This window comes from Engraulis encrasicolus, chromosome 2 (genome assembly GCF_034702125.1).
Source record: "Engraulis encrasicolus isolate BLACKSEA-1 chromosome 2, IST_EnEncr_1.0, whole genome shotgun sequence".
In the NCBI taxonomy this organism is placed as follows: Eukaryota; Metazoa; Chordata; class Actinopteri; order Clupeiformes; family Engraulidae; genus Engraulis; species Engraulis encrasicolus.
The window spans coordinates 13,100,008-13,126,158 of NC_085858.1; the positions used below are offsets into that span (position 1 = coordinate 13,100,008).

At 42.1% G+C, this 26,151-nt stretch overlaps 2 protein-coding genes across 2 annotated transcripts in view; both read right to left on the reverse strand.

Annotated features, from left to right (window-relative positions):
- Positions 1-15,972, reverse strand: part of mrtfaa (myocardin related transcription factor Aa) — a 67,765-nt gene extending 51,793 nt beyond the window's left edge. The window contains exons 1-2 of the mRNA XM_063223028.1: positions 15,838-15,972; positions 22-265 (exon numbers count right to left, since the gene is read on the reverse strand). Coding sequence (XP_063079098.1) covers positions 22-199 — 178 coding nt within the window. The 5' untranslated portion in view covers positions 200-265; positions 15,838-15,972. The remainder of the gene's footprint in view (positions 1-21; positions 266-15,837) is intronic.
- A 1,378-nt stretch (positions 15,973-17,350) lies between these two features.
- On the reverse strand, positions 17,351-25,949 carry slc25a17 (solute carrier family 25 member 17). The gene is made up of 9 exons (XM_063223039.1): positions 25,494-25,949; positions 25,183-25,243; positions 24,689-24,755; positions 23,904-24,055; positions 23,169-23,285; positions 21,688-21,836; positions 20,616-20,711; positions 20,286-20,371; positions 17,351-18,136 (listed from the first exon to the last, which is right to left on the reverse strand). The coding sequence occupies exons 1-9, from the start codon at positions 25,563-25,565 to the stop codon at positions 17,983-17,985; spliced, it is 954 nt and encodes a 317-aa protein (XP_063079109.1). The 5' UTR covers positions 25,566-25,949; the 3' UTR covers positions 17,351-17,982.
- Between the last annotated feature and the right edge of the window lie 202 nt (positions 25,950-26,151).

A 26,151-nucleotide genomic window follows, 5' to 3' on the forward strand; every position in this document is an offset into this window, starting at 1 on the left:
CTGTCAATCGACACAACTCACCGTTCTTCCGCTCTATGATTGGCAGCAGGTTGGGGGCGGGCTGAAGGGAGAGCTCTTGCAGGTCATTGGCCACCGCCTCGCTCTGCGGGCTTGGAGCTTTGGGAGGGGCGGTGGCCCCTAAGGCCCCTGGGGTTGGCTCCTCCTCCGACGCAGCAGTGTCCATCATCATCATCATCATCAGGGTGGTCACAGCTCAGAAAATGATGAGAGAGAGAGAGCGATGGAGAGAGAGAGACAGAGTGTCCTGGGGAACAAAATAAAGGCAAGATTTAGACAGACGATCTCACCATGACAAGGCTGGAAACATTAGCAGCCATTGGTTTGTGTGACAGAGTGATTAGGAGTGATAGCTGAAGGTGTTGATGATGAGTGGTCTTGGATGGCTACTGCTGCAGACACAAGATACAACAATTACCTAACAGAGTAACCACACACTGGCTTAAGAATACAACTCATATTTCCCACAAACAGAAAGAACCAATGGGGAGAAGAGAACCAGTGTTGCATCTGCGTGACAAGACAATGGTTCCTCCTCTTGTTCCTGTTCACGTTCTCTACATTGACATTGACAATATGTTTTGACACTTTTAAACATTCCCATTATGTCCTGTATATGACGCCGGCGTACAGGTACCCATATCTACTACACTTGATAGCACAAGGTGTGCAACTATAGAAAAAAGTGTGACTGCCTTGCTTTATGTGTTCAGTCTCTGGAGAGTGTCAGATACACAACATTTTCCGCAACAACACACAAAAACTTGACACTGAAAAGGGATGGGGGGGGTGGGTTCACTGTGGCGCAGTGCGCTAAGCCCCCCACATTTGGGCTGGCAAGCCCACGGGGACCCGGATTCCGGCCGGGGTCATTTCCCGATCCCACCTCGTCTCTCTTTCCCACTCGCTTCCTGTCACCATCTCAGACTGTCCAATCAAATAACTAGTGGAGCAGCTACAGGAAAAATCGTGCAAATTATGATACAAGCGTGAAATTCAGCAGGTATGTGCTTAAGATCAATACAATCAAATCTACCCAATTTGCCATGTGAAATGGCGGCCATTTTCCAAGATGGCCGCCAAAAAAGAGCCCAGATATTGATTTATTGCATAGATTTGACATATAAAATTATGATACATGCATGATATTGAACATGTGTGTGCTCAGGACCAACACAATTAAATCTACCTGATTTGCCACTTAAAATGGTGGCCATTTTCCAAGATGGCCGCCAAAGAAGATCTCAGAAATTGATTTATTGCACAGAATTGACAAAGCAAATCATAATACAAGCATGAAATTCGACATGCATGAGCTCAAGACCAATGTGATTAAAGCTACCTGATTTGCCACTTGAAATTGCGGCCATTTTCCAAGATGGCCGCCAAGATCTCAGAAATTGATTTATTGCACACAATTGATCAATCAAATTATGATGTAGGCATGAAGTTCGACATTAATGTGCACAAGATCAATGTAATCAAATCCACCTGATTTGCCTCTTGAAATGGTGGCCAATTTTTCAAGATGGCCGCCGAAAATACCGTAGATTACCATACCATAGATATTGAATTTTTGCACACAGTTGACCAAGTAAGTTATTATACAAGTATGACATGTTGTGTAAATGTGCTAACAAACAATACAATAGAATTTACCTGATTTACCCACTTGAAATGGTAGCCATTTCACAATATGGGCTCCAAAACGATTGAATTTAGCACGGAATCCAGCAAGAAAATTACGCTAAAAGCTTCTAATTTTGTTTGTTTGTGCTATAGAGCAATATAATCAAATCTTCCTGACTTGCTGGCCACTTGGAAATTTACGGTAATATGGCAGGAGGTGCTAGTGTATTTCAGGGGGCATTATCCTACACAGAGAAGAAATTGATAAAAGCACTATACACTATAGGGGGCTAGAATAGCTATAGCAGTGGTTCTCAACCTTTTGTGAACAAATGCCCCCTTGACCTCATAACAAGCTTCCCAACTCCCCCCCTTATTATCAAATAATAGAATAGACTAATTCCCCCCATTGACAACTAAGGGTGAATCCCATTACACCCCTTAGCCCTTTCCCCTTAGGGTAAGGGGAAAGGCGTAGGGCTAAAGCCTGGTTTATGCTCAGAATCAAAGTTGTCTGTGCGATGATGCAGACAGCCACGCAGTTATTTTTATACCACCCCTGCTGTCATTTGGTGTGCACCTGAAAATGTGACTGCCCCTCAGACAGCTACGCGGTTAACGGCAGCAAGAGCCGCTGTGATTGGTCCTCTCGACCAGGCTGCTCTGTGCTCGAGAACAAACAGCAACTTCCTTGTTCTAACCTTCACTGGGCTACGGACTATGAGATGTTCATTAAATAAGTTCCTCATGCTTTGTAGCTTCATTTATTTACACGAACCAAAGACAACACGTGCACTTGCAAGTTACGATGCTGAAGTTATATCGGGACAGTAAATAGTGTTTCCATAGTTCATTCTGCTTTGTGCGACCTGTTCTCGACAATGACCCACTTCCTTGCTTCAAAGTACCGCGGTGGATAGTGCAATCAAAAAAAAAAGGTTGACGTTTATTGCATGTTTCATTTCCAGTGTCGTTGAGTCTGTGTAGCTGTGTAGCTACAAGGCAACAGACATGTATAGTTTACTCCTTGTATTGAAGGCAGTTTGAATCTTCTCACAGCGCAGACCAGATCGAGCAAAAATCAAAACAGTCTGGGTTGACCTCAGGGCGACAGCCGGCAAAGAGAGTAGGCCTATACACAGCCCTCAAGGGGTGAAATGAGGTTCAGCAATAGACTCCTAACCTCCTCAAAAAGACAGGCCCGTTCACACTTTGCTGGAAAGACTCAAACATCATCAACAGCATTGCTAAGACATTATTTTACCATGTGCACAGGTAACAGCAGAAGTCACAATTGAACAAGAAGTTTTTGAGAATGATTATTCTGTTGTGAGAAATGTACAAAACCAATTGAGAAAAACTGTAAAGAGAGCCTTCAGTAACAGATAAAGACTTCAAGATAAAGATCACTGCAATTTTGAAGACAATACGGGTCTAACGTAGGGTCTTTGCAAAGGGGTTATAACTGTACAAATGTCCATAAAACAGTATAAAGTATAAGTCCTCATAAGTTATTCCATAAGGCCATTGGGTAAAACTGCACTGATGAATAAACCAGAGTTGTTGTGTTCATGAATCTGGGATTCTATGTTCACTTAGGCTGTTGTTTCTCATCAGGATGTAGCTATGTTGATGCCTCAACAGCTTTCTTTACATTTTATTTATTTTGGATAGAGTTGCACCGGATCCTGAATTTTAGGATCCTGCCGGATACCGGATCCACCGTTTAAGATCCTGCCAGATCCAGAACCCGGATCCTACGAAAGGGTTTAAACACATAGCCAACTCACACACGTGGGCCCTTTTTATTACGTTGGCGCAAACTCAAACTCAAGACTCATTGGCTTACTGCCACACTGCCTTCAACCGCCGCTTCCAAAGGGCTTTCACTCCATGCAGCGATTGGGGTTGTGAAAGACTGACTGAAAAGCCTAGGCTAGAGATGCCCCAGATCCTGATTTTTAGGTAACTGCCGGATACCGGATCCACTGCTTAAGATCCTGCCAGATCCGGATAGTCTGAAAAACCCTATTATCCTGCCGGATCCGGAACCGGATCTTGGATCCGGTACATCTCTAATTTTGGATTTTTCTAGTAGCATCATCACGCACCACCCTCCCTCGGCATAAAGAACTGGCATTATTAGCTATTACCTTGCTACCGCCACGTTAGAGCAACATCGCCACATTATGTAAGAGCAACATCGATAAAACCATGAATTAGCATATTATTACCACATTGTCATTGCATTATTAGCATGTCATTAGCAGTCATTTTTTTGTTGGGGGGTGGGGGTGCATAAATGGCGTTATTGGAATGTTATCAACATATTAGTATGTTATAAGGGCTTATTTGACATTGGAGACACATCTGTATCACCTCATCATCTGAATTAAGGATAATGAACAATTTAGACCACATTTGCAATTCTATACAACAGACGCCATCTTGGAAAATGGCCACCATTTCAAGTGGCAAATCAGGTGGATTTGATTGTATTGGTCTTGATCACATATATGCCAAATTTCATGTGTGTATCATAATTAGCTTGGTCAGTTTGATGAAATAAATCAATTTCTGGGGTCTTTTTGGCGGCCATCTTGGAAAATGGCCGCCATTTTGAGTGGCAAATCAGGTGGATTTAATTTCATCGGTCTTGTGTACAAACATGTCGAATTTCATGCTTGTATCACAATTTGTTTGGTCATTTCTGTGCAAAAAAACAATTTCTGAGGTTTTCTTTGGCGGCCATCTTGGAAAATGGCCGCCATTTCAAGTGGCAAATCAGGTAGATTTATTTATGCTGGTCTTGAGCACAAACGTGTCGAATTTCATGCTTGTATCATAATTTTATATGTCAATTCTTTGCAATAAATCAACTTTTGGGGTATTTTTTGGCGGCCATCTTGGAAAATGGCCACCATTTCAAGTGGCAAATCGGGTAGATTTGATTGTAAGGGCCTTTGGCACATACCTGCCAAATTTCATGCTTGTATCATAATTTGCACGATTCTTGCCATATTGGCCTTGTAGCTGCTCCACTAAAAGGAATAAAAGCCCCTAAGAATATATATTTAAAAAGAAAAAAGAAAAGAAAAGGGATGAGGAAGTGTCTCCCAATGGTGGTCTACTGTTCTTCAGTATGGAACCATACCCAAATAGATGAAAAAAAACGTTTAACTTCCTCCCATCTCTCCTGCTGCAGCGGCGCATCTCTCCGCCAGATGATCAGAGGACGACTCAAATCATTTGTGGGGAAAAGTGCCTCACATGTCGCTAATGAGCAGACACATGTCTTCATTAAACAGACACTTTGAATTCAGCCTGAGGGGTCCAATTACTCTAACAGGAGTTTTCCTAAGCAACGTATCATATGTATCAGAGGAAAAGTATCCCTTACAGGGACAACTTTCTTAAACAACTACTGTAACATCTCTCGGTAGGGGCGTGGCCCTGCGCGTTCTCCATATGCAGGCTGCTGCGGCTGGACGTGGTGGGTGTGTGTGTGTGGGCTCTGTGAATATTTCATCTTCAGACCACTCTGATTAATAAGGCCCGTTTTCACTACATGACAAGAGGGACTAAAAAATGTTGCCGTGCTGGATTATATCAAGGTGAATAAAAGGGGCTGTGCCGCTACGAGTTTGGACAGTCGTCATCATCATCTTGGAATTCATAAACAAATGAGTCATTGAAGCATCACCACAGGAAAATTGCGCTGCGACGCACACGGCGAGTGCAGATGGCACTTCAAAGCCCACCGTAAAAGACCCACTAGATATAGACCACAGAACCCAAATCCAACCAGTTAGGAAAAAAATTTACAAGAATAATCTTTCAGTGTTATCCAAAAACGCGGAGGCCTCAAGCTGTACACTGAAACATTCCAACACCAGAGGCTATGTGGAGTGTTAGTGTACTGTACACGTGAAGAGGCAACAGCTGAGACTTGCTACATCAGTTACAACTGCCCTTTATGCTGCTCAGTAGCCGAATTGTAGTAGAATTGAAGGGATAGTAACACATACCTTGTACCAAAATAACTGTGAGTTGCTTTGTCTGAGATAAAACCTTAAAATCCTTCAGGAGTTTTGTCATCACGTGAAATACTGTGTCATGGCATTCTTATAGTCTAGTCAGCTCATCACCTATACAGCTGACATTAATATATATTATCTAGCAACCCCTCATTTTTACACCCAGGGTATTTTAGGTAAGGGAATCCTGACTGCCACACTGCTTCTTTCCATTACCAAGAAGAACTTGTTTACCTTTCTGAGCTGAGGTAATCAGACGGTGAATTACAGCTGGTGCTAACCTCTCCTCTGTTGTTCAGTGTTTACATAACACCCTTCTCCGTGCATCAATGCTTGGATTACCCCAGAGTCATTTCACACCCAAAAAACACAGCCTTGCTTTATAAAAGATGAACATCAGATCAACATCTTTAAGCCCTGCACTCTGTACTGTATAATGAGTCACGGCAGGTTTATAAAAAGAAGTAGTGATTTATGAAGGATACTTTCATAGCACGCCTTAGCACATTTATTTCACCAAACATTCCGCTTTGACTTTTTAAATGAAAAAGCCCATTCTGTTGCTGCATTATTTGCACACTTCTTTCTCCAACAATTACTTCGCTCTTTGCAATGTATTGTTCCATAAATCTCCATGACTTCCTAGTTGAATAATGGACATAAACACCTATGTGACATTTCATTAACATATAACTCCTATCATACTGTATAATGTTATGTTATCTACAAGTATGTTATCATCACACAATTGTATGTTTCAGTTACTGCAGTGTTTCTCTCAATTGACATTTTACAGAACGCCATAATCACTACATTAAACATGTTTTTAATTCCGAATTAAAAATTCAGAATGAAGTAGTTCCGTTGAGTTTACTTTGATCTTTCCTTGAATTGCGAGTTAAGAAGTGTTTACATGACGCTTTCAAAGCAGAATTAAGCTTTGTTCAGAATTAAAGTGAGTTAATTTGGGATTAAATGCCTCATGTAAACGCAGCCAAGCGCATAATAAAAATGTCATCACCTGATTATTCCATCCCCTCAGCCCTGTCCCACGGTCAAGTGCAGCTCTGTGCTGCCTGGTGTGGTAAAGTTCATTGTGGCTGTTGTGTCACATCAACCCCAACCCCACCCATCTGGCCTGCCTCCTAAGACTCTCAAGAGAAACCTGAGACAAAAAGTGCTACAAAACACAGTCTAATGGTGGGATAACACACGTGTGTGTGCGTCCCAAAGTACAATGGTGGGTGTGTTTAATAGAGGCCGGGTCACCGTGGATCATTCAAGGCCATACAAAAAAAAAACACTTTTCAATGGATCAGGACGCAGAATTCAGTGTGTTAGCAACAAGTGACAGAGAGAGAGGACTGCACACTTAATCCTTTTTTTTCTTTTATTATTTCATGGCTGGATTACGTTTCGACTTCAACAGTCTTCAAACAGGATTTTAAGTAGTCTCCGAAACTAGTCAGCCTTTGACCTGCACCTTTTCCTGGGATGTGCACAATCTTCACCTTCCACTTGGCAACAAGTGACATCATCCAATGTCAAGTATAAATGGGACAACAATGCAACACAGCCACTGCACTCTCATTGGATCCACCGTCCTGTTGGAAACAGTGTGCACAACAACAATAACAAAGAACACAGATGAATAGCAACAGACCCCTGTCAGGCACCAGGGGCCCATAAGCCTACTAAGAAGTGAAGAGTAAACCAGGTTAAGTTAAGTGGTAAATCATCTAATAGAAGAGCCTGGAGTCCTCATTTTCTTTCAGACTCTTCTATTAGATGGTTTCTCTCTTAACTCAACCTGGTTTACTCCTGAACCAGCTTCTTAGTATAGGCCCCTGGTTAATGCATCTGCTAACACAGCGCACACCCATCAGTCAAAAGTCAGGCCAGGGGTGAATTTCTCGAAACCAAAGTTGCTTACTACATTAGCTACTTTGTTGCTTTCAATGCATTTTCCCATTGGCAACTACCGAAGTTGCTAACTTCCCTTTTGAGAAACTCACCCCAGATTTGAGATCCGAACAGGAAAAATGGGACAGAACATGACGTGACAGGGCGGGATGGGAGGGGAGGGTGGCAACAACCCAAGGGAATTAGAAAAGAGGAGCAGGCCACAGAGGAGAGCCGTGTCCAGCACACAGCCAGGCAGATAGATACACTAGATAGATAGACACAGAGGGCTCTGGGAGCATATGGCAGTCGCTACTAAAAATGTCAGCAGCTGTGTTCCACCTATGAAAACGGAGAAGGCCGGGCATGAGAAGGGGTGGGGGCAGGGGTACCGTTAGGATAGACAGACACACTAGTCAAGGCCTGCACTGAACTGAACTGAACGTTGGTTTCTATGTGGTGTTCAGTTAGAAATAGCCATCAGTTTGCTACTTGGTCTAAGATGCCTTACATCTGCTTGATCTTTGTTTCTACTAACAGTACTTGAACAACACGTGCTATGGAACTGACTGACTAAACCTCTCTGTTAATGCCTCAGTTTCAGAGTCCTGCCAAAGGCACAAAAACATGAACAGGGCAAACTCTCTCTCTCTCTCTCTCTCTCTCTCTCTCTCTCTCTCTCTCTCTCTCTCTCTCTCTCTCTCTCTCTCTCTCTCTCTCTCTCTCTCTCTCTCTCTCTCTCTCTCTCTCTCTCCTCTCTCTCTCTCTCTCTCTCCTCTCTCTCTCTCTCTCTCTCTCACACACACACACACACACACACACACACACACACACACACACACACACACACACACACACACACAGGCTTTAGGCAGCTTACAGCACAATAGCCAAAACAAGTTTAAACAAACAAACAAAATAATAATAGTGAGGCAATGCAGAGACCACACACACACACTTTAGGGAGATTTCAGCACAATAACCAAAACAGCTTTGAACAACAAAAACACAAACAAAAAAACCTTGCTGGAGGCGTTTCCATGGAAACTCTGCTCACCTCAACTCACCAAACCAGTTCGGGGACCAGCTCAGTCACGAGCTCTGATTACCATGGCAACTTATTCATCAACAAATCCCACGCCCCCCCTTGTTTTGTATGTAGGGCTGTTATGTCACACAAAAAAAGAAACAAACAGTGCGATGAACTCCGCACAATAATAAAAGTCAGTCAGTGTGGACACTGGGGGCGAGGGAGACAATGCAAAACTGACGGCTCAACGCTTTCACCCGACATAATAAATATAGTAGAAGGACAAAACAAATAGCTGTGTGCGAATAAGCTGGCCAACCCAACTCAATCACGCTGATGGATTTTGTCATTATTGGTTAGTGATGATGACTCACCACCCAGGCAAAAAAGCAGCGTAATGATATGGCAATAATCTGCTTAATGATGGCGGTGATCACTCCCATCAGCCGTCCTTGCTCGTAATTAAAGTCCCATCACTCAGCAAGCGAGCAAGCGCGCCTCACTCAACAGGGACAACACTGCGGGACAGGCTGAGTGGTGACTCAGGACACGACACGACACAAATGGCCGACTCACAAGACTGACACACCAGCAATGGAGTGACAGCTTGGCACTGCAGAGGAGCCGCTGCAAGGTGAAATCATAAGAGCTAATAACATACAGGGTTTCTGCCAGCACTATACAGTTAGGCCACCTAAGCACAGGGAGCATCTGCACTTAACAAATGTTGCTATACCTGCACAATGACAATATAGACATTCATTCATTCATTCATTCATTCATTCATTCATTCATTCATTCATTCATTCATTCATTCATTCATTCATTCATTCATTCATTCATTCATTCTTTAATACAGCTAAGCCCCTGAGCACATTGACTCAAATGCTCAACAGGAAACACTGAGATGCAATGATTATTGTAAACACTTAACCATTATATGCTATTTTTTGGGCAAAACTGAATATTTACTGGTCGTTTCTCAGCCTGAACAGCCTTCAGAATCCCTGCTAGAGTAAGCCAGAATATTCCACCTTTAGAAGTATCGTTAATGAGGTCAGGTTCAGGGACCTGACGTGTTCACTGTGTTTCAGAACCAACTCCTGGTCAGGTACAGTATATCAATCTTTTCATAAATCCGTAACAAAGAAATGAGCATCATGCCCAAAATAAGGCCACACTTCTAAGGCTGCAAGATGACAACCATGATATGCTACTGTTGCCAATAATCCTTGCTTGTTACAAGGTAAACACAAAATTCTTCAAATTGCAAAAACTCACAAGTGTACCCAATAAGGCCCACAAATGATGAGGTAGGCCAGGGAGGACAGACAGGTTGCATGAGAATATTTCATCTTTCAGAATCTTTGCAATCTGTGAAGATACTGGTTGCTGGGACTGAGTCTGTGCAGTAGAGGAATGCGGCAGAGGGTTGACAAAATGACACAGGTGTTGAAGGTTCAGAAAACCTCTGACATGTAGGATATTGACACCTATGCTCTGAGCGTAAGGTCTGTTTATAGCAGTAAGTCAATGCTTGCATGCAAGAAACCAACACAGATACATTTTCATCAATATGTTTTACTCCTCTTTAGACATGACACCATTGTGAAGGCCCAAAGTTGCTACCACTTTGCTCAATCCATCATGCAGCTGTATAAAAGGCATTTCAGTTCGGAGAGGACTGACATAAATGTCACATGGCCTAGTACCTACACTGTTAAAATAGGCCCGCATGACAAGCCTAACCTATACTGCTCTTTATCTTGTTTATCATTTTCTCATGGTACTTAATGTTGTTGGGAACAATAATCTACCTCCATCTTTTTTTTCTTCCTCAGTCTTTTTGTTTTTGTTTTCAGTGTGGCAGCTGCTATGTTCAACATTGTTGTTCTCTGTTTGGGCTGTGTGAAACACTACTGCCTCGACATGAAACCACTGCTGGATGTGGTCAAAAGTGTTCATGCTTGTGACGACATCTCCTATTCTGAGTACTCGGCCGAAAAGGACACGCACCTACGTCAATGCTCAAGGTATTTCGAAAAAAAGGCCCTATTTCCTCCATCCTCCTCAACCACCCCACCAGAAAACGCTCGCATCTCTGATCTGTGTTATCTTTCACGAGTTTATTGCGACAGCACGCCTCACTACCTCTGGCAAGGCCTTCGCTGCCGCAGCACAGTCCTCAAAGATGAAGTTTGCTTAATGCTGCCGTTGCATATTTATCTCACCGAGATAAAATGAACAAGGACACAGACAAACAGAGAGAATGAGAGAGAGAAAGAGAGAGAGAGAGAGAGAGAGAGAGAGAGAGAGAGAGAGAGAGAGTGGCAGATAGAGACAGAGAGAAGGAGAGGGAAGCAAAAGAGGGAAAAAAATAACAAATGCTAAGATGGCTGCTGTTATCCGTCATCTCCCCTTCAGAGGGAGTGCTACCATCAAGCTGCCAGCTGTGATGGAGAAGGAGGCAGGAGATGAAGACGGGGACGGGGCCATCAGGCTGGACTAATGGCAGGCGGACGGACCAATTGGGAGTCTTTTTCTTCCTTAAACGATGTAGGCCCCAAGGCCGCTCTCCCACCACCCCCCACCCCACACCCCAGCTCGGTACACCGCGGCCTGGAGCCAGTCCAGAGTAATCGCGGGTATCGATCGCAGGCCGTGCCACAGCAGCCGACAGTGACAGACAGGTTCTGTAGCGTCAGCACCTTTTGCTTGGCTTTGCTCAATGACACCTCCGCCTTCCAAAACCCTAACATCACATCCCATCACAACGATTGATTTCTTGCTGAATATTAGCAGCACCTTCCTCCCCCTCCAAGGAACTAAACTGGCAAGCTGCATTGACGATTATGGGACATGTTGTCTTCAGCAGGGACAGATAGGACAAGACCATTCAGAGAAATGCCAACAACTTCTAAACCGTAGCCCCTTAATGCACGCCGTACCTCCACTGGCACGCAGCGCTGTAATAGTCATTGAAAAGTTAACTAGCATAGTACTACTACTATGACATAACATAGGGCAATTAGTAATGCACTACGACTTGGTCATAGCCATTCTGGTAACAGCAAATTTATAACACTGTGTCTTAACGTGTTAAGGTGCGCGGTGGTAAACCACATGCATACATCACCAACATCTCTTCCTGAAGAAATGAGTCACAGTTTCCCATAGATCAAAAGCTGACCCTTTGCTGTGGTTAGTTTCTTGAAACATACAGTACAGTCAGTATTTAGAATACAGTTACTGTACATCACTTACAGCTATAAGATCAGCCTCATGTACATGGCCTCAATGGCTTTATGGGTATTGATCAGCGATGATGGATGAAGGCCATTACATTACTGATTTCCAATAAACAGACAGATTGATCGGGTGTGTTCACCACTTTCCATGTGAAAAGGCTCTTGGTCGATAAGACAACATTTGTGTGCACAGTGTCTCCGTTTACAGTGTCACCCATATGTATTTGTTTTATTTTGTATTTTACAGTGTTGCCCATATGAATTAAATACTGCTGAGCAGAGGAACAGCGTTCTCAATGTTTCCTGATTTGTGAGTCAAGGTGGGTATGGGGTTAGGCAGTATGAAGGCATGGTATGACATTACGGTAATCATGATATACAGTAAACTGTAAATAAATAAATAAAAATAGATACTTTCTGCAATGTTTTGTAAAGTAACTTGAGACATTTCATCCAGAATACAAGTCTTCTTCTATTCAGGGGACCTAGTGAAAGTGGGAGGTGTTTACTGTCAAGGTGGCCACCATAGCTTCATCATGTGCACCGCTCCATCAGTGGGACGCTGTAATAGTCATCAAAAAAGACTTTACTACCATAGTACTACAGTACACTATGACAATGTACAGAGCATTTAGTAATACATTACAACTCGGTCGTTGTTTGTGGTAACAACATATTTATAACAGGGGTCATGTCTTGATAGTTCAACTATAAGGTGCTGGGGCAAACCCTGAAGAACAAAGCTGGCAGGCACAGCCCCAACTGGTCTATTGGAGCCAATCACAGGCATCCAGCAGTGTGGTCATTTGGTAACCATGCTGCCCCATGCTAGCTCAGTGTGTGAAGTCCAATATGCAGACTTCCATCCTCCCTTGCTCACGTGCCTGCTTGTGACCTCATGGTGATGTCACTGACAACAGAAAATGTATTCAATATCTTGCAAAAGCACATTTTCTCATTTGCAATCGCGATGTTGAATGAAAAACTGTCCCCCAAAAGTTGTTGTAGGTTGACAGCTGGGAAACTTTATTGTTATCTCCACAGAGGTGGGGCCAGGAGGCGGGGCAAGGCCACAAGCACAAGTGGAGAACAGGAGTGTGCATATTGGAATGAACACACTGTGTGGCGTCTGTCTAATCTGAGGCTTCACCACCTGGGGTCCAGCACAGCTGCCACGCGGTAGAGACTAATGGGCTCGGGCACAGGGGCCAAAGTAGATGGGGGTTCTGGCATGCCTGAGACACCATGGTATGATAGGATTGACAATGAAATTAAGCTGAGATCCGCTATGATTACAAAGGAATAGATGTAAGCAGTATGCTGTGATCTAGCCTTGTTTAAACTGTGTTATTTGATCCTGGCAATCTGTACACTTTCAAAGACCAATTTTTCATTAAATTCTAACAACAGTCAATCACTATTAAACTGCCTTTATGTATCCTTTGGTCAAAAAGAATTGAGTTCATATTTAAAGGTAAGGTTTTTCATAACATCTTTTTGGATAAAAAAGAACAAAATAGCACAATCAAAAAGGTACATTTGAAGTCTTTGCTTTGAATTTGGGGAGTCAAGCTCAAACATGTACCAATTACAATAATCAGACCGGAGTAATCTTTCAATAGTTATACAAAGACACTACATCAAACCGCAAACTGAGAACTACACCGCATCGACTGCAACTCTTAAGACTTCCTGTTTGACAGGATCCAGTGTACTTCTGTTGTCACACCTAGTAAACAAAACTCTTCTGACAGACAGTGGGAGACGGAAAATATTAAATAGTGATGAGATTAAAATGATATGGGGTGAGTGATTGATTTCTGTGTAATCCGTCGATCTAAAAACTATTTAATCCAGGCACTGAGAGAAGTAGGTTTGGAGAGAAATGGCTGTTTAACCTCTTCTTTGCACACACGTGCATGCTTGGCTTTGTACAATGACTATTTATTTACAGCTAGCGGTTTGTGTGCAGCAGCAAGAAAGTTACACTACATCTGAGAGCTTCACATTAAGGCCTTGCCACAGCATCTATTCCAAACAGACACCAAGTACCGCAGAACCAAAATAATTAGGTCCTTAACACTTCTCAACAATAACACACACTGTAATTCATTTCCAACAAATCCATAGGACTTATTTTACAACATGCTACTGTCCACAATCAGCCAGGTCATCAATGGAAGTCAGCCAGGTGGAAGTCAGCCAGGTCATCAATGGAACCAGTGAAATGCACATGGGGATGTAAATATGGGAATATGTCTCATATTGCACAATAGTTTTGAGATAGATGTATTTTCCATTTATTGTACCTGAGGCACAATGCCAGCTTGACCTATAATAGGGTATCTTCAGGTCACACGTACACTAGATGGATGTTGGGACGATATGAACTGAAAATGAGTTGGGTGATGTGATGCACAAGAAGGTCTGTATTTTTAGCCTCCCGACACCAATCCTAGGCTTGAGAGACCCAGAGCATGGCAGGATGCTTTTCTGTGCGCTTTCACCCGTTCTACTTTTGATAGGCCACATTAATGCTGCTCTGACCTACTTAGGCGGCCCTTTTCTCCACCTCTGAAATACACACACACACTCTAAAGTATGAAAAAATCCACTAGTAAACCCATCACCACAATGCACACAATTATGGCAAAAGAAAAACAGCTTCTACTAACACAGACGCAAATAAAGTGTTGTAATAAAATGAAGTCAAAATAAAATCAAGAAAAAGAATGGTAAAATAATGGTTTCTGTCTCTCTGATGGACAACTGTAGTGGAATGTTTGTTACGAATGTCAAAGCATCATCATGAGGAACAGAGGTGGAAGAAGTACTGAAGTTGTGTACTTAAGTAAAAGTAGAAGTACCCTGCGAAAAAAATACTCAAGTGAAAGTAAAAGTTGTACACCAAAAACGTACTTAAGTAAAAGTCCTAAGTACTAACTTTTAAATGTACTTTTCAGTACAAAAGTACAAGTAGGCCTACTCGCGCAATGGCTGTCTTTCTCCATGTCTACCTACTTGATCCAATAGGAAAAATTGTCTGCAACGGTTTTCGGCTCTATTTGAACATGACTATGGAGTCCTGTTAATGTTTTTAAAAGTATATTTTCTGTCTGGGTGTCAATTTGGAAGAGGGGCTTGGTCCCGCCTCCCTGCCTGCAGCTGAGGCTACTGAAATATCCACGAAACACAACAGGAAAACCTAGGATAAATGTAACTAGTAACAAAGTCTTCTCCTAGAAATGTAAGGAGTAGAAAGTACAAGTAATTGTCAAAAAATTTAATTGAGTAAAAGTAAAAGTCTGCATTTTTATTTTTACTCAAGTAAGTACAAATTCCAGAAAAAACTACTTAAGTACAGTAACGAAGTAAAAATACTTAGTTACGTTCCACCTCTGATGAGGAAGTGACAGTGACCACAACAATGCCATCTTCCCTTCGACTTCCTTTCTCACCATCAACAACAATTGCCATCACCTGAAGTGCAGGGTTAATGGCATCTGTATCTAATGCATGTTCAGCAAAGACATGTTTAATTCAAACCTCAAGAGTTCTTTTGTTAAAGTTGGTGGTTGTCTAGTTACCATTCTCTTGATGCAATGGCTCGTAGAGTTGTTAAAAAAACAATGATTGCAAGTTGTCAATCAGATTACACAACACATGTCACCCATTGGCTACTTTGTGGTTGCCTTGTTATTATCGGTAGTCGTACGAATGTTGCAACCTGCTGCTTTCACGCAGTGTTGTTACAACTATTACCAATCAGCTACGATAGTTACAATGTAACTTGCTGATACACCGCGGCGCATGTTAATGTAGCCTATGGCATGCGCGCAGCCAGCCACCCGCGTATGTTTAGAATCAGTGAGTAAAAATAGACGGAGAAGAGCCAAACTGGTAGCAGGAGTTCTTGTCAGCTTTGGGTATAACTGAAATTCAGTGAATGAACTTATAACGTAGGCCACCTTACCTTCAAGTCAACGAACTGCGCCGGGTTGTCATTCTGTTTGACAGATCATCTCCACGATAATCGACGGTTCAAATTTTAACAGTAGGCTATGTCTTGCCTGCAATTATACCTAACAAACTACCAGGCTCAATCACTACCACATAGGGTTGCCAACCGTCCCTTGAAATACGGAATCGTCCTGTATTTAGAGATAAAAGTACGGGTTCCGTATTGAACTGAAACGGGACACGGGACGTTAGAATGCAGGAAATTACATCTAAGAAATGCAAAATTTTCTGGGGGACGACCCCCAGACCCCCGGCACGATGAAGTGTCCCGTATTTTTTTCATTGACAGTTGGCAACCCTACTACCACACTAGTTTCACTCAGAATACTTTTAACTAGTAGCATAGCAAATAGGTTACTGACGGCTTGCAAGTTGCAGTCAAACACATTCTCATGCTAAACCTGAGCCTTCAAAAGGGTCATCACTGGCATCTTTTGTAGAATGCTCTTCTCTGTCGTGCCTTAATATTAGTCACTGACACAGTCGATATGCAGAAAATATGCACTTTCATAGGCTCATCGCTTCACACTGTTGCTTAGTTCAGTTATCATTTCCGATTTCCATTAAACTTCAACCGGAAAACCCACCCATTTACAAAATGCACCGCCCCAACACACACATCATCCAGTAGTCTCTCTGCATTGAGCAAATAGATTCCTACACCCACCAATTAAAGCATCTAAATACTAAAATGAACTTCATAAATACTTGACCCTCATAAAAAAACGTATTGTAATAGGCTAAAGCACGCATTGTAAACTTGCAATAATTACTCCATAATTACAATGGGATTCCCCAGAGCCATCTAATATCAGAGTTACGCCACTCCCATAGACCTCTATGGACCAATCTTTCCACAGCAATGGCGGCTCTCATGGAGCCTCACGGAGCGTTAACATGGAAATCCCCATTGACTTTAGTTCTATTAGAAGTTACTTAGTTCCAGGAGGTGGCGGTAGAACACAGAAAATGTGGTAAAGGTAATGTAATTTGTTTGTAATTAATCTTTGTTTGGTATGTGATGGTTCTGTGTTAGTTTCCAACGAACAGAAGTTTACTGTTAAGAAACATTTTAATCTACGCGAATCACATCACCAACCGACTTCCTGGTCCCCGGTTTGCGCAACTCTGTTATTAGATGGCTCTGGGTTTCCCGTAAGAGATAAAGTTTGGCTACACCATAAAAAATGCTACGAGATAAGATCCAGTAAGAAGTACAACATACCAGTGAAATTTTAGAGAAAACGGACGTTTCCATGCATAGAGCAACATATATATGTCTTTACATGCAAGTGCGAATTGCAAAACTTCAAAGTTTGCAATGAGTCTCTCTCATTGAGAGAGAGAGGTCTCTCTCCAACACCAAGTGACCAAAATCGAATATGCCTTCAGCACCATCTGCTGTCAAATAAATGCATTGCAAAGATCCACAGACTACTGGGTGGAGAGTGGGACAAAATGCACAATTGATTTTCAAAAGCGCCACAATCTTTTATTCATGGTGACAAAAGATCAGATGTCAAAGCTTGTTAGTCAGACGAGCTGAATAAATATACAGAATATATTGTCAGACAATCTCAGGTCAATGCAGTTCATTAGCACCTTCAGTAGGCCTACACCTCAGACCCAGTACCACAGACAGCTCAATATGCTTAGTCGTTTTTGTTAACAAAAAAAAACACAAATACAAATACAGAAACAAGAACAATGTAACACTAACACAATGATAAGTGGCACTATCCTGACCTTGTCAGATGCAAGTTATAAGCTGATTTCTTTTCCCTTCGACATTACATCTGAGCCAGGTGGTGTTGGAGGGGTTTAGTCTTGTGTTACCACACAACCAGCTAATCAGTGTAAGAGTTTCACCCCTTCCTCTAGCAAACGCTTCTTAATTCAGCCATTCCAGACCCTCTGCGTGAAATAAATGATTACAAACGTGTGGCAAGACCAGGCTGAAGTGGCAATTCCCAGGCATCCATTCAAAACTGACCACAGACCTCATCACTTTCATGGCACAGCGCTTAGGATGTTTTGAAAAGCGCTAGCACTACAAAAAGGAATGTAGTTGTTGTTGTTGTTGATGATGATGATGATGTCATCTTCGACTGGACATGGGTCTCCTCACTCCCATGGCTTTGAAGGTGAAGCCGGCAATCTTCTCATAGATCAGGAACATCAGGGCCGCCGTCAGGACCGTCTGCAGGAGTTTGGCCTCCAGGCCTTTAAACAGACCCATCACACCGTATTTTCTGCAAGATGAGAGATGAAGAAGATGCTAGAGGTCCAATGCATTAACTTTTAGAAATGTGTTGATCGACCATCAATGATGTTAGAGCTCAATATTAAACATTTACTTATTTATGATACAAGGCTGTGAAGGGAAATAAAAAAAGTGCATCCAAAATCCTTTAACACTTAACATCTGTGAAAGAAAGTGCTGTGTGACTAGAACTATTATTACTTGAAGGGGTATGCCACTATTTTGGGGCTCAAGTTGGCTGGGGTTTATAAAGGTGGTAAAGTGTCTTATTATTTTTCATGTAAGGCATGGTCTTGCTTTAAGACAAGTTAAAAGAGGGAGTATGTAGCTAAGCTAGTGGAAGTCAATGGATCGCTGTAGCATGCGTGATCCATTGACTAACTACAAACCCCAACTCCGGTGAAGTTGGGACGTTTGGTAAACAGTGAATAAAATCAAAATGCTATAATTTTCAAAACATTCAATCTATTCATTAGATGGAGAATAGTGAAAAGACAACATATTAAGTGTTAAAACTGAGAAAGAATATTGTTTTGGGGGACATATGTACTCATTTCTAATTTGATAAATGCAACATGTCTCAAATAAGTTGGGACGGGGATCAGTGAAATTTAGTAAACATCCAAATAAGATAAAACAACAAAGAAGAACATTTCAAAATGAATTGTACTGATGGACAATATAGGTGTCCAAGTATAAGATCATCACAGAGAGGCTGAGTCACTCAGAATTAAAGATGCAGAGGGAATAATTACCATAGTTATTACATACATTTTTGAATTCCCTTTGATTTACCACGATTGAGTGTATGTAAAACATATTTTTGTCATTAAAATCATTGTATAGGTTCATGACATCATGAAATATATATTGGCTGTAGTCTCACTCTAGCACTCCAGGAATTACAGCTATTGAAAATTGACCATATTAAGAATGCTTCATGCGTGCAAATGATACAGGGGTGTAACATTCTCCTATGCACCCGAGCTCACTTGAAATAGACCCAGAAGACATGGGAAACTGTCCTTTGCTTACAGAAGTCAGCAGAAGTTGTAGAAGTCAATTCTTTTTGACAATAATAGAGTATTGCACATCCTGTGCTACAGTGAAAATAGACCATCCAACTTGTGTTAGTGCTAACTTCAAAAGTCAGCCTCCATGATGGCATGCGGGTGCTGTAGTGCATTGCTTAAGATGTTCTCACTCATCTGTAGAGTTAAATACTGTGCTGAATGGTATAAATGGGTTTTATACAGCATGAAAAGCCACTCATGCATTATATTTTGAAGGGAGATCTTCGATTACTGACACATAGTAAGGACAAATTGCATTCTCTACTATGTTTTAACAGTTTGGCTCCATCATAAGGACCAGGTGATAAAATGGTGGGCTTTTGGTCAAGACCTGTCACACTGTAAGCACTACAGAAAGGAAAACATTGCAAAACATGACAAGGAATACACCCACCATTTAAGCTGGTGAAATCGTGTCCAAGATAGGAATTAACACTGTTTTTTATATAAAATCATCTCATCGGTTAATGTATTTAACTAATAAGTGTTGTCTTTTGTTTTGTTTTTAGTCTTCCTCGACATTTGCTGCCTTTTCTTGTCCCCGTCCCAACTCTTTTGAGACGTGTTGTTTTTACATATTCAAGAATATCCTCCAAAATAATAATTTTGGTCAGTTTCGATGGCTGATATGTTTCTTTGTGCTGTTCTCCATCTAATATAATAATCAGACGTTTTGAAAATGACAGTATTTTATTATTTATTTATTAATATTTATTTTATACTTCTATGGAGTTGGGGTTTGTAGCTTAGATACTTGCTCCCTCCTTAAAAAATACAACGCCTAACATGAAAAATAAGACACTTTACCACCTTTATAAACCCAGGGCAACGATTTTAACCGTATTCAGCCCCAAAATAGTGGCATACCCCTTTAATGTGCTGTGTTCCTGTCTAAAGAAACCTACACCTACAGATACAGACACTGTGCTCCTGTCTACAAAACATACTTACAGAAACAGGACATTGCATGCACTGAACATTTCTAGCCTTGGTGACTTTAATTGAAAGCTGAATAAGTGCATGCCAAAGTAGGTGATAGGAGATGAAGGAGGCCGTTGTTCCTACCGGATCCTGTTGTGCAGCAGGTATGTGACTCCTTTTAAGCTGCTCATCAGCCTGGACTGCTCTGCCTGTTGTCTATGTTGGCCGAACTGACAACACAAATTCAAAAGAACAGTCAACAACAAAAAACAACATAATATAGTCCCTTTCAGAAATGCAATGTGACAAAAGGTTCAGACATTTATATCACTTCACACGTAACAAAGCAGTTATTAGTTTATCCCAGTTTAGTTGGTTATAACTTGAGTTGTTATCTCCCAGGAGTAATATTTATCCGTTGCTGATATTGAAAAATGACAACAAACATTTACTTATCGTATATAAAATACTCACTCTGAGAATGGACTGTACTGTTTGCAGGGGGTACGTCACTGTTGTTGCAACAGCCTTTGCAATCGCACCGATGACAAACACTTCTGAAGCAGACAACTTTTTAAGAAATGACAAAAAAAATATATGATGTGTTAGCGACATTTGCAACAGGTGGAACTCTTATGCTACTTCTTAACATCTTTTCTAACACCCAGAGGATCACATGGATGAGCTTATCTGCCTTTCACATATCCAGTGACTACTCATCCAGATAACGAGATGGTGTGAACATTTTGCTGTGCCAGGCAAGTGAAAGCAAGCTTGACCTAACGGCACAGCACTCATTTCCACGCAAAGTGTTTCAATTTGTTTATATTTCTAGATTCCATTTACCCCGGCCCACATGTGGATTAACATTATCAACATTTTAAGATTTCATTCCGACAACAAGATTCTGCTTGTAATATGGAGTCACTTGCCATGGCAGCTATGGTATGGCCTTCAACAGCCAAATGTGTGTAAATGGAAGACCCAAAAGTAAAATGTGCGTATGCATTCACAAAAATAGTGATGTGTTTTCAAAAAGCCCAGTGCTTCAATTTCTCTCTTTTCTACACCCCTATGATTTTGTTGTTCAGCTCTCTCAACTCTGGATATCCACCTTACAAATATCTGTATTGATCTTTCTGCAGATACCTTCTTTAAGTAATCCTGCTCTGTCTGTTCTGGATACTCGCCCTCAGTAATACTACAGTATACCCCACTCAGCTGTCGGTGAATACCAATCCTCAATGATGACTATAGATGATTTATATGTTTTATTAGAGTAGGTAGCCTGATCAGGGACTGAGGTTGCAAATTAGCTATCTAGCTATAAACCTTCCATGTATTCACATCTGCAAGTTGTGTCATGGCTCTGCCATGTCATGTTTGTAACAATGTGCACTGCATTGTCCCTGCCAAATAAACTACAAATAAAATAAAAAAAATCCTCAGCTCTGCAGCCCTCTCACAGGGCTGTGGATACATGTCTTTCAGCAACACCTCTCTATTGCTCTTGATAGATACGCATCTTAAGTAATACACTGCTTACCTCTCTGTGGATGCCCATCCTCAGTTGCCTCTTCAGGCCCTCGTAGATCATGAACTGCACTGCAGGGTTCAGGACCAGGAGCAGGGAGGGGAATGTGCCGTTCCACAGGGCTCCAACTCCCTCATCCTGCACGATCTGGGAAAAGGCATCTGCAATACAACAACATGAGCCGTCACAATGACATGAATAACAATCAAAGTAGAGTGCCTGTGCACAACCACTGTCCAAGTGCTGGTGATATGCCGTAAAAGTAATCCAAGTAAAGGAAGGACAAGTCACCGCACACTGGTCTTCTTTGCTGGTAGTTTATTTGGTCAACAACAATGCGTTTCGCTGTTGCTTCATCAGGTTCTCTCTCGACATGTATAACAATGTTAGTACTGTGCCTCCAGCTTGTGGAACAGTGTTATCCGCTCTCACCCCTTCTCATATTCTCATATCACTGCTATGCTGATGTTACAAAGTTATACTTGTCATTCCAGCCAGACGACTCCACGCTCTCTGTACGAATTTCCACTTGTTTTGCTGAACAATTCACACAGTAGGTAAAGGACAACCACCTTCAGCTGAACCTCTCTGAGGCTAAAACTTCCAAGGATCCTAGACCAGGATACAATCTGCCACGGTATCAAACTCCATATGGGATCTACCACTCTCGCTCCAAATAAGTTTGCAAGAAAACTTGACATGACTGATGACGACCATCTGTCAAGCTCTGACCACATTGGCCCAGTTATGCTGCTTTATTGTTTAGCATAAAACACAAATCAGCACGCTCCCAGCCCATTATGCTTCAGGTACCGACCATGGTCATCCCTCACCTTGACTACCACAACTCTCTCCAGAACATTCTTCCCGCTTGTGTAATAAAACGTTTGTAAATGGTCCAGAACAACAGTGGCGTGTCTGGTATTCACTCAACCTAAAATGGTGCATGTTACTCGTCTTTTCATCGATTTATTTCTTTTGTGCGACTTGTATATTGTTGTACTCTGCATTCTCCCAAATCTGAATTTTGCTATGCATGTCCTCTTTGCAAGTTGCTTAGAAAAAAAACGTTTGATGAATGTAATTTTAAAAATTGCAATGTAACATGTTTCTGTTGTGCGCTACTCCACCAAAGCAGCAGATTACTAAACCAATGTACTCTCTGGCAGAACCACGGTAACATACTATGCAGCCACAAGACAAACAGAACACTACAGTAAACAGACAATGCAACACAGACATGACATAACATGGTAACAACGTAGCACAGAGACTCACTCTAAGAGATGCACAACAAGCAAAGAGTACATGAGTGGATGCTGGGACCCTTCCAAGATAATTTAAGATGATGTTATTAGAGGTTTTAGAAATTGTTTTGTATGCAACATCCTGTTCCTTTGCTATTCATGAAGACAGAACACCAATGGTAATTTTGTTTTAAGCATTATCACATTACATGGCATACATGATCATTAAATGTCTGGTGCCCTTACCCAGCATGCCTTTGTAGTGAGTCTGCCGTATATCCGTATTGCGGAATTTTGCCCCCTGCAGCTTCAGTCTAGTGTTGACCACCCACAGGGGAGTTGTTACCAAGACATTCACTATTCCTGGACGGGAAATGACATGGGGAGAGAAAAGGTTGACATGGATAGGCCTTTTTAATAAAGAAAACATCCTTCCTCCCACAATATTTTCTCTGCATATTTTATATCCACTGATATTAGTTCAACATACTTTTTGTCCATGGCTCAAATGTGACCTTGGCTTACATCTGTCTCGTCACCCATAAAACCTTCACTCACATGTGCATTGTGCACAGAAATAAATAGAACAGGTGTGAAAAATATCTTCTGGCTAGGACTTACTAAACTTATTTCAATGTAGTTAATCCTATGTACTTCTCTTTTTTCACTTTCATCCATGACACATCAAGGTTTCCACTCCATAAGCTACAGTATCAGCAGAGATTCTTTAAGTATAGAGATATGCCAACATAATAGGTTTCTATGGGCACCTAACGCGACCAGGTTCCGGTCTGCCTAAAGGGGCGTGTCATAATGCTCCTACAATGAATAGAACAGTCCTTAGGTCTGCCTAGGTCTGCCTAAGGGGGGCCATAATAGAACCAGGAAACAATGGGCCAATGGAACCTCTCTCTCTCTCTCTACTCTCTCTGGTATCAGTGTGTAGACAGGAAGGGCTGGTGAGGGCTGGTCTCTGCCAACCTGCTACGATGCCGATGAAGAGGTCCTTCCCTGGGCTGGCCCGGTGACCCTGCTGCCAGCTGGCCTTCAGGCTATGGAAGCAGTAGAAGTAGACGAAGTTGGAGCAGCAGAGGCTGCAGATGACGGGGAACCATCCTCTGTACGGAGCCAGTCTGGAAACACACAACATCAGGGAGAGAGGATCAGCATGGGAGTGCAAATGAGTTCACACACCACCATACACCACAATACAGAACACACCTGACAAATAAGCAAACGCTGCACTGTGTTGTTAATGTACTGGCTTGTGTTACTTCAAATTGGCTGGGCCATTTTCATATGAAATCAAACACTTAGGGGCCTGACTGACTCGGACCCGGATGCAAACGCAGTTCCGGGGTTCTGCCTTACCGCTGAGAAGACACACTAAGTTGTAAAATCCAGGAAGGTTGGGCCCAAAAGTGTCTGATTTGAAGTGAAATGACCCATCTGTCAATCCCTTTTGCACCACTCCCTGTGCATTGCAATGCTGTTCTGCATCATGAATATGCATATTCATCTATAAATCAAACCACAAGACTATGGAAAGAGAAGTGACACAGGATAGGCTAGTGACCCAGGACTGAGATGAAACTGCACGGAAGAAAGTGTGACTGGCACAACAGCATAGTCGGGGTGTGAGCTACAGGCAGCAGGTGATTGGTCAAGCCACTAACAATACAGTACGATTTTAAAACAACAACAACAAAACAAGTGTGGCAACTTTTACATGTAGCCCAATTACAAGATTATGGAAGTCCACCTACAATCCTTCCTCTTTTATGATCTCTGCCAGTATGGCTGGAGTCGAGCGGGATTTCCTATTTTCATCCACTGACAACAGAGAAAAGAGACAATCAACAACATTGGAATACAGGTGATGATCAAACAACAATAGTCTGCATGAGACTATTCGGTCACAATTCAGACATTTACTGAAATAATAACTGTGCTTCTTAAGTCCACAACAACACCTCATTCTTATCATGTCGCAATATGAAAACTAAAAAGGAAGTCTGAAATTAAGAATGAGTTCCTCATATCACATGACCGTGTTCTGAGTGATTGAGCATATGGTACAGACTAAGACTATTATTCATTTTCTGTATAGTAAAATGTCTTCTATTTGCCCCCAGATCTTTAAACTTTTTCACCTTTAGTTTTTCAGCTCAACAATGGTGAACATCAACTAGCTTCATGTAGCCTATTCGGGGGAATATTCTGAATAAGCAACTATTATGTTTCAGGTGCAACAAAGTACCTTGTAGTCGTAAACGTGCAGTGTCGAGAGGGAAGAATACTGTCATTGCGGTGACACTGCCCTGTGGAAGGGGACATTTGTGACACTTTTAGTCTTACAGGAGGCAAGCCTACAGAGAAAAATATAGCACTGACATTGTATGGAAGAGTTTAAGCAGCCATGTCAGGTAGGCTAATTGTCCAGCTCACAATGTGGTGTGATGCTCTCCATTTACATTTTAAATAACCCGTTTGACTTGTGCCAGTCTGACACTTGTGGAAATCATAACTGAAACTTGTTAGTAGGAAGGCAGTGGAAGGAAGGCGACTCACCATAGCGCCTGCAACTGCATGCACCAGGCTTTCGTAAGAAAAAACGTCGGCGACTTGGTCTGCTGGCGCCATTTGTCCAAACTCCAAAGTATACAGGCTATGTAACAAGTTTCTTGAGAGTAAATTGACACAATCTTTCGAATATACAAGGAGCGTTGGCTACAGTGTAGCAAGTGTTGTGAGCTGCTGGGAATGTCCTATGCCTATGTGGTTACTGTTTCACTTCCAGGTCGTCTCTGGCCAATAGCACCAAGCCAGTTTGAATAGATAAATTCTTACGAAGTGCCATGGTCGTGTCCAACTGCATCTCGGGCCACTCTCGTGTCACAATTTCCTGAACCAAGCTCAAGATAACAAAATGTTGCTCACGACAAAGACCGCATTGTCTGGGCGTTTCAATTGACAGTGCATAGGCTACCTTTCGAAGCGCTAGTGAGGAGGGCGGGATTTTCAAATCTTGCGCCGTGACAACAGAGAATCAAAGGATGGATACGAATGTGGCTGCATTTCATTGATCACTGCGTTTCTCAACGAGGGCTAGCCCCCCAGGGGTTGGAGAGCCCAATGGGGGCGTTGCGAATATTGATAGGGGGCGGTGCTTAGTTGCTATTGGAGGCATTAGGCCTAGTCTAATATTTTCAATACTGAGGATGGCGTT

Coding starts and splice junctions, on each gene's coding strand:
- slc25a17 (XM_063223039.1), bottom strand. CDS start 25,565: ATGGCGCCAGCAGACCAAGTCGCCGACGTTTTTTCTTACGAAAGCCTG. Junction 25,244..25,493: donor ATGCAGTTGCAGGCGCTATG/GTGAGTCGCCTT, acceptor CCCCTTCCACAG/GGCAGTGTCACCGCAATGAC. Junction 21,837..23,168: donor TCACTACAAAGGCATGCTGG/GTAAGGGCACCA, acceptor GTTGTATTGCAG/ATGCCTTTTCCCAGATCGTG.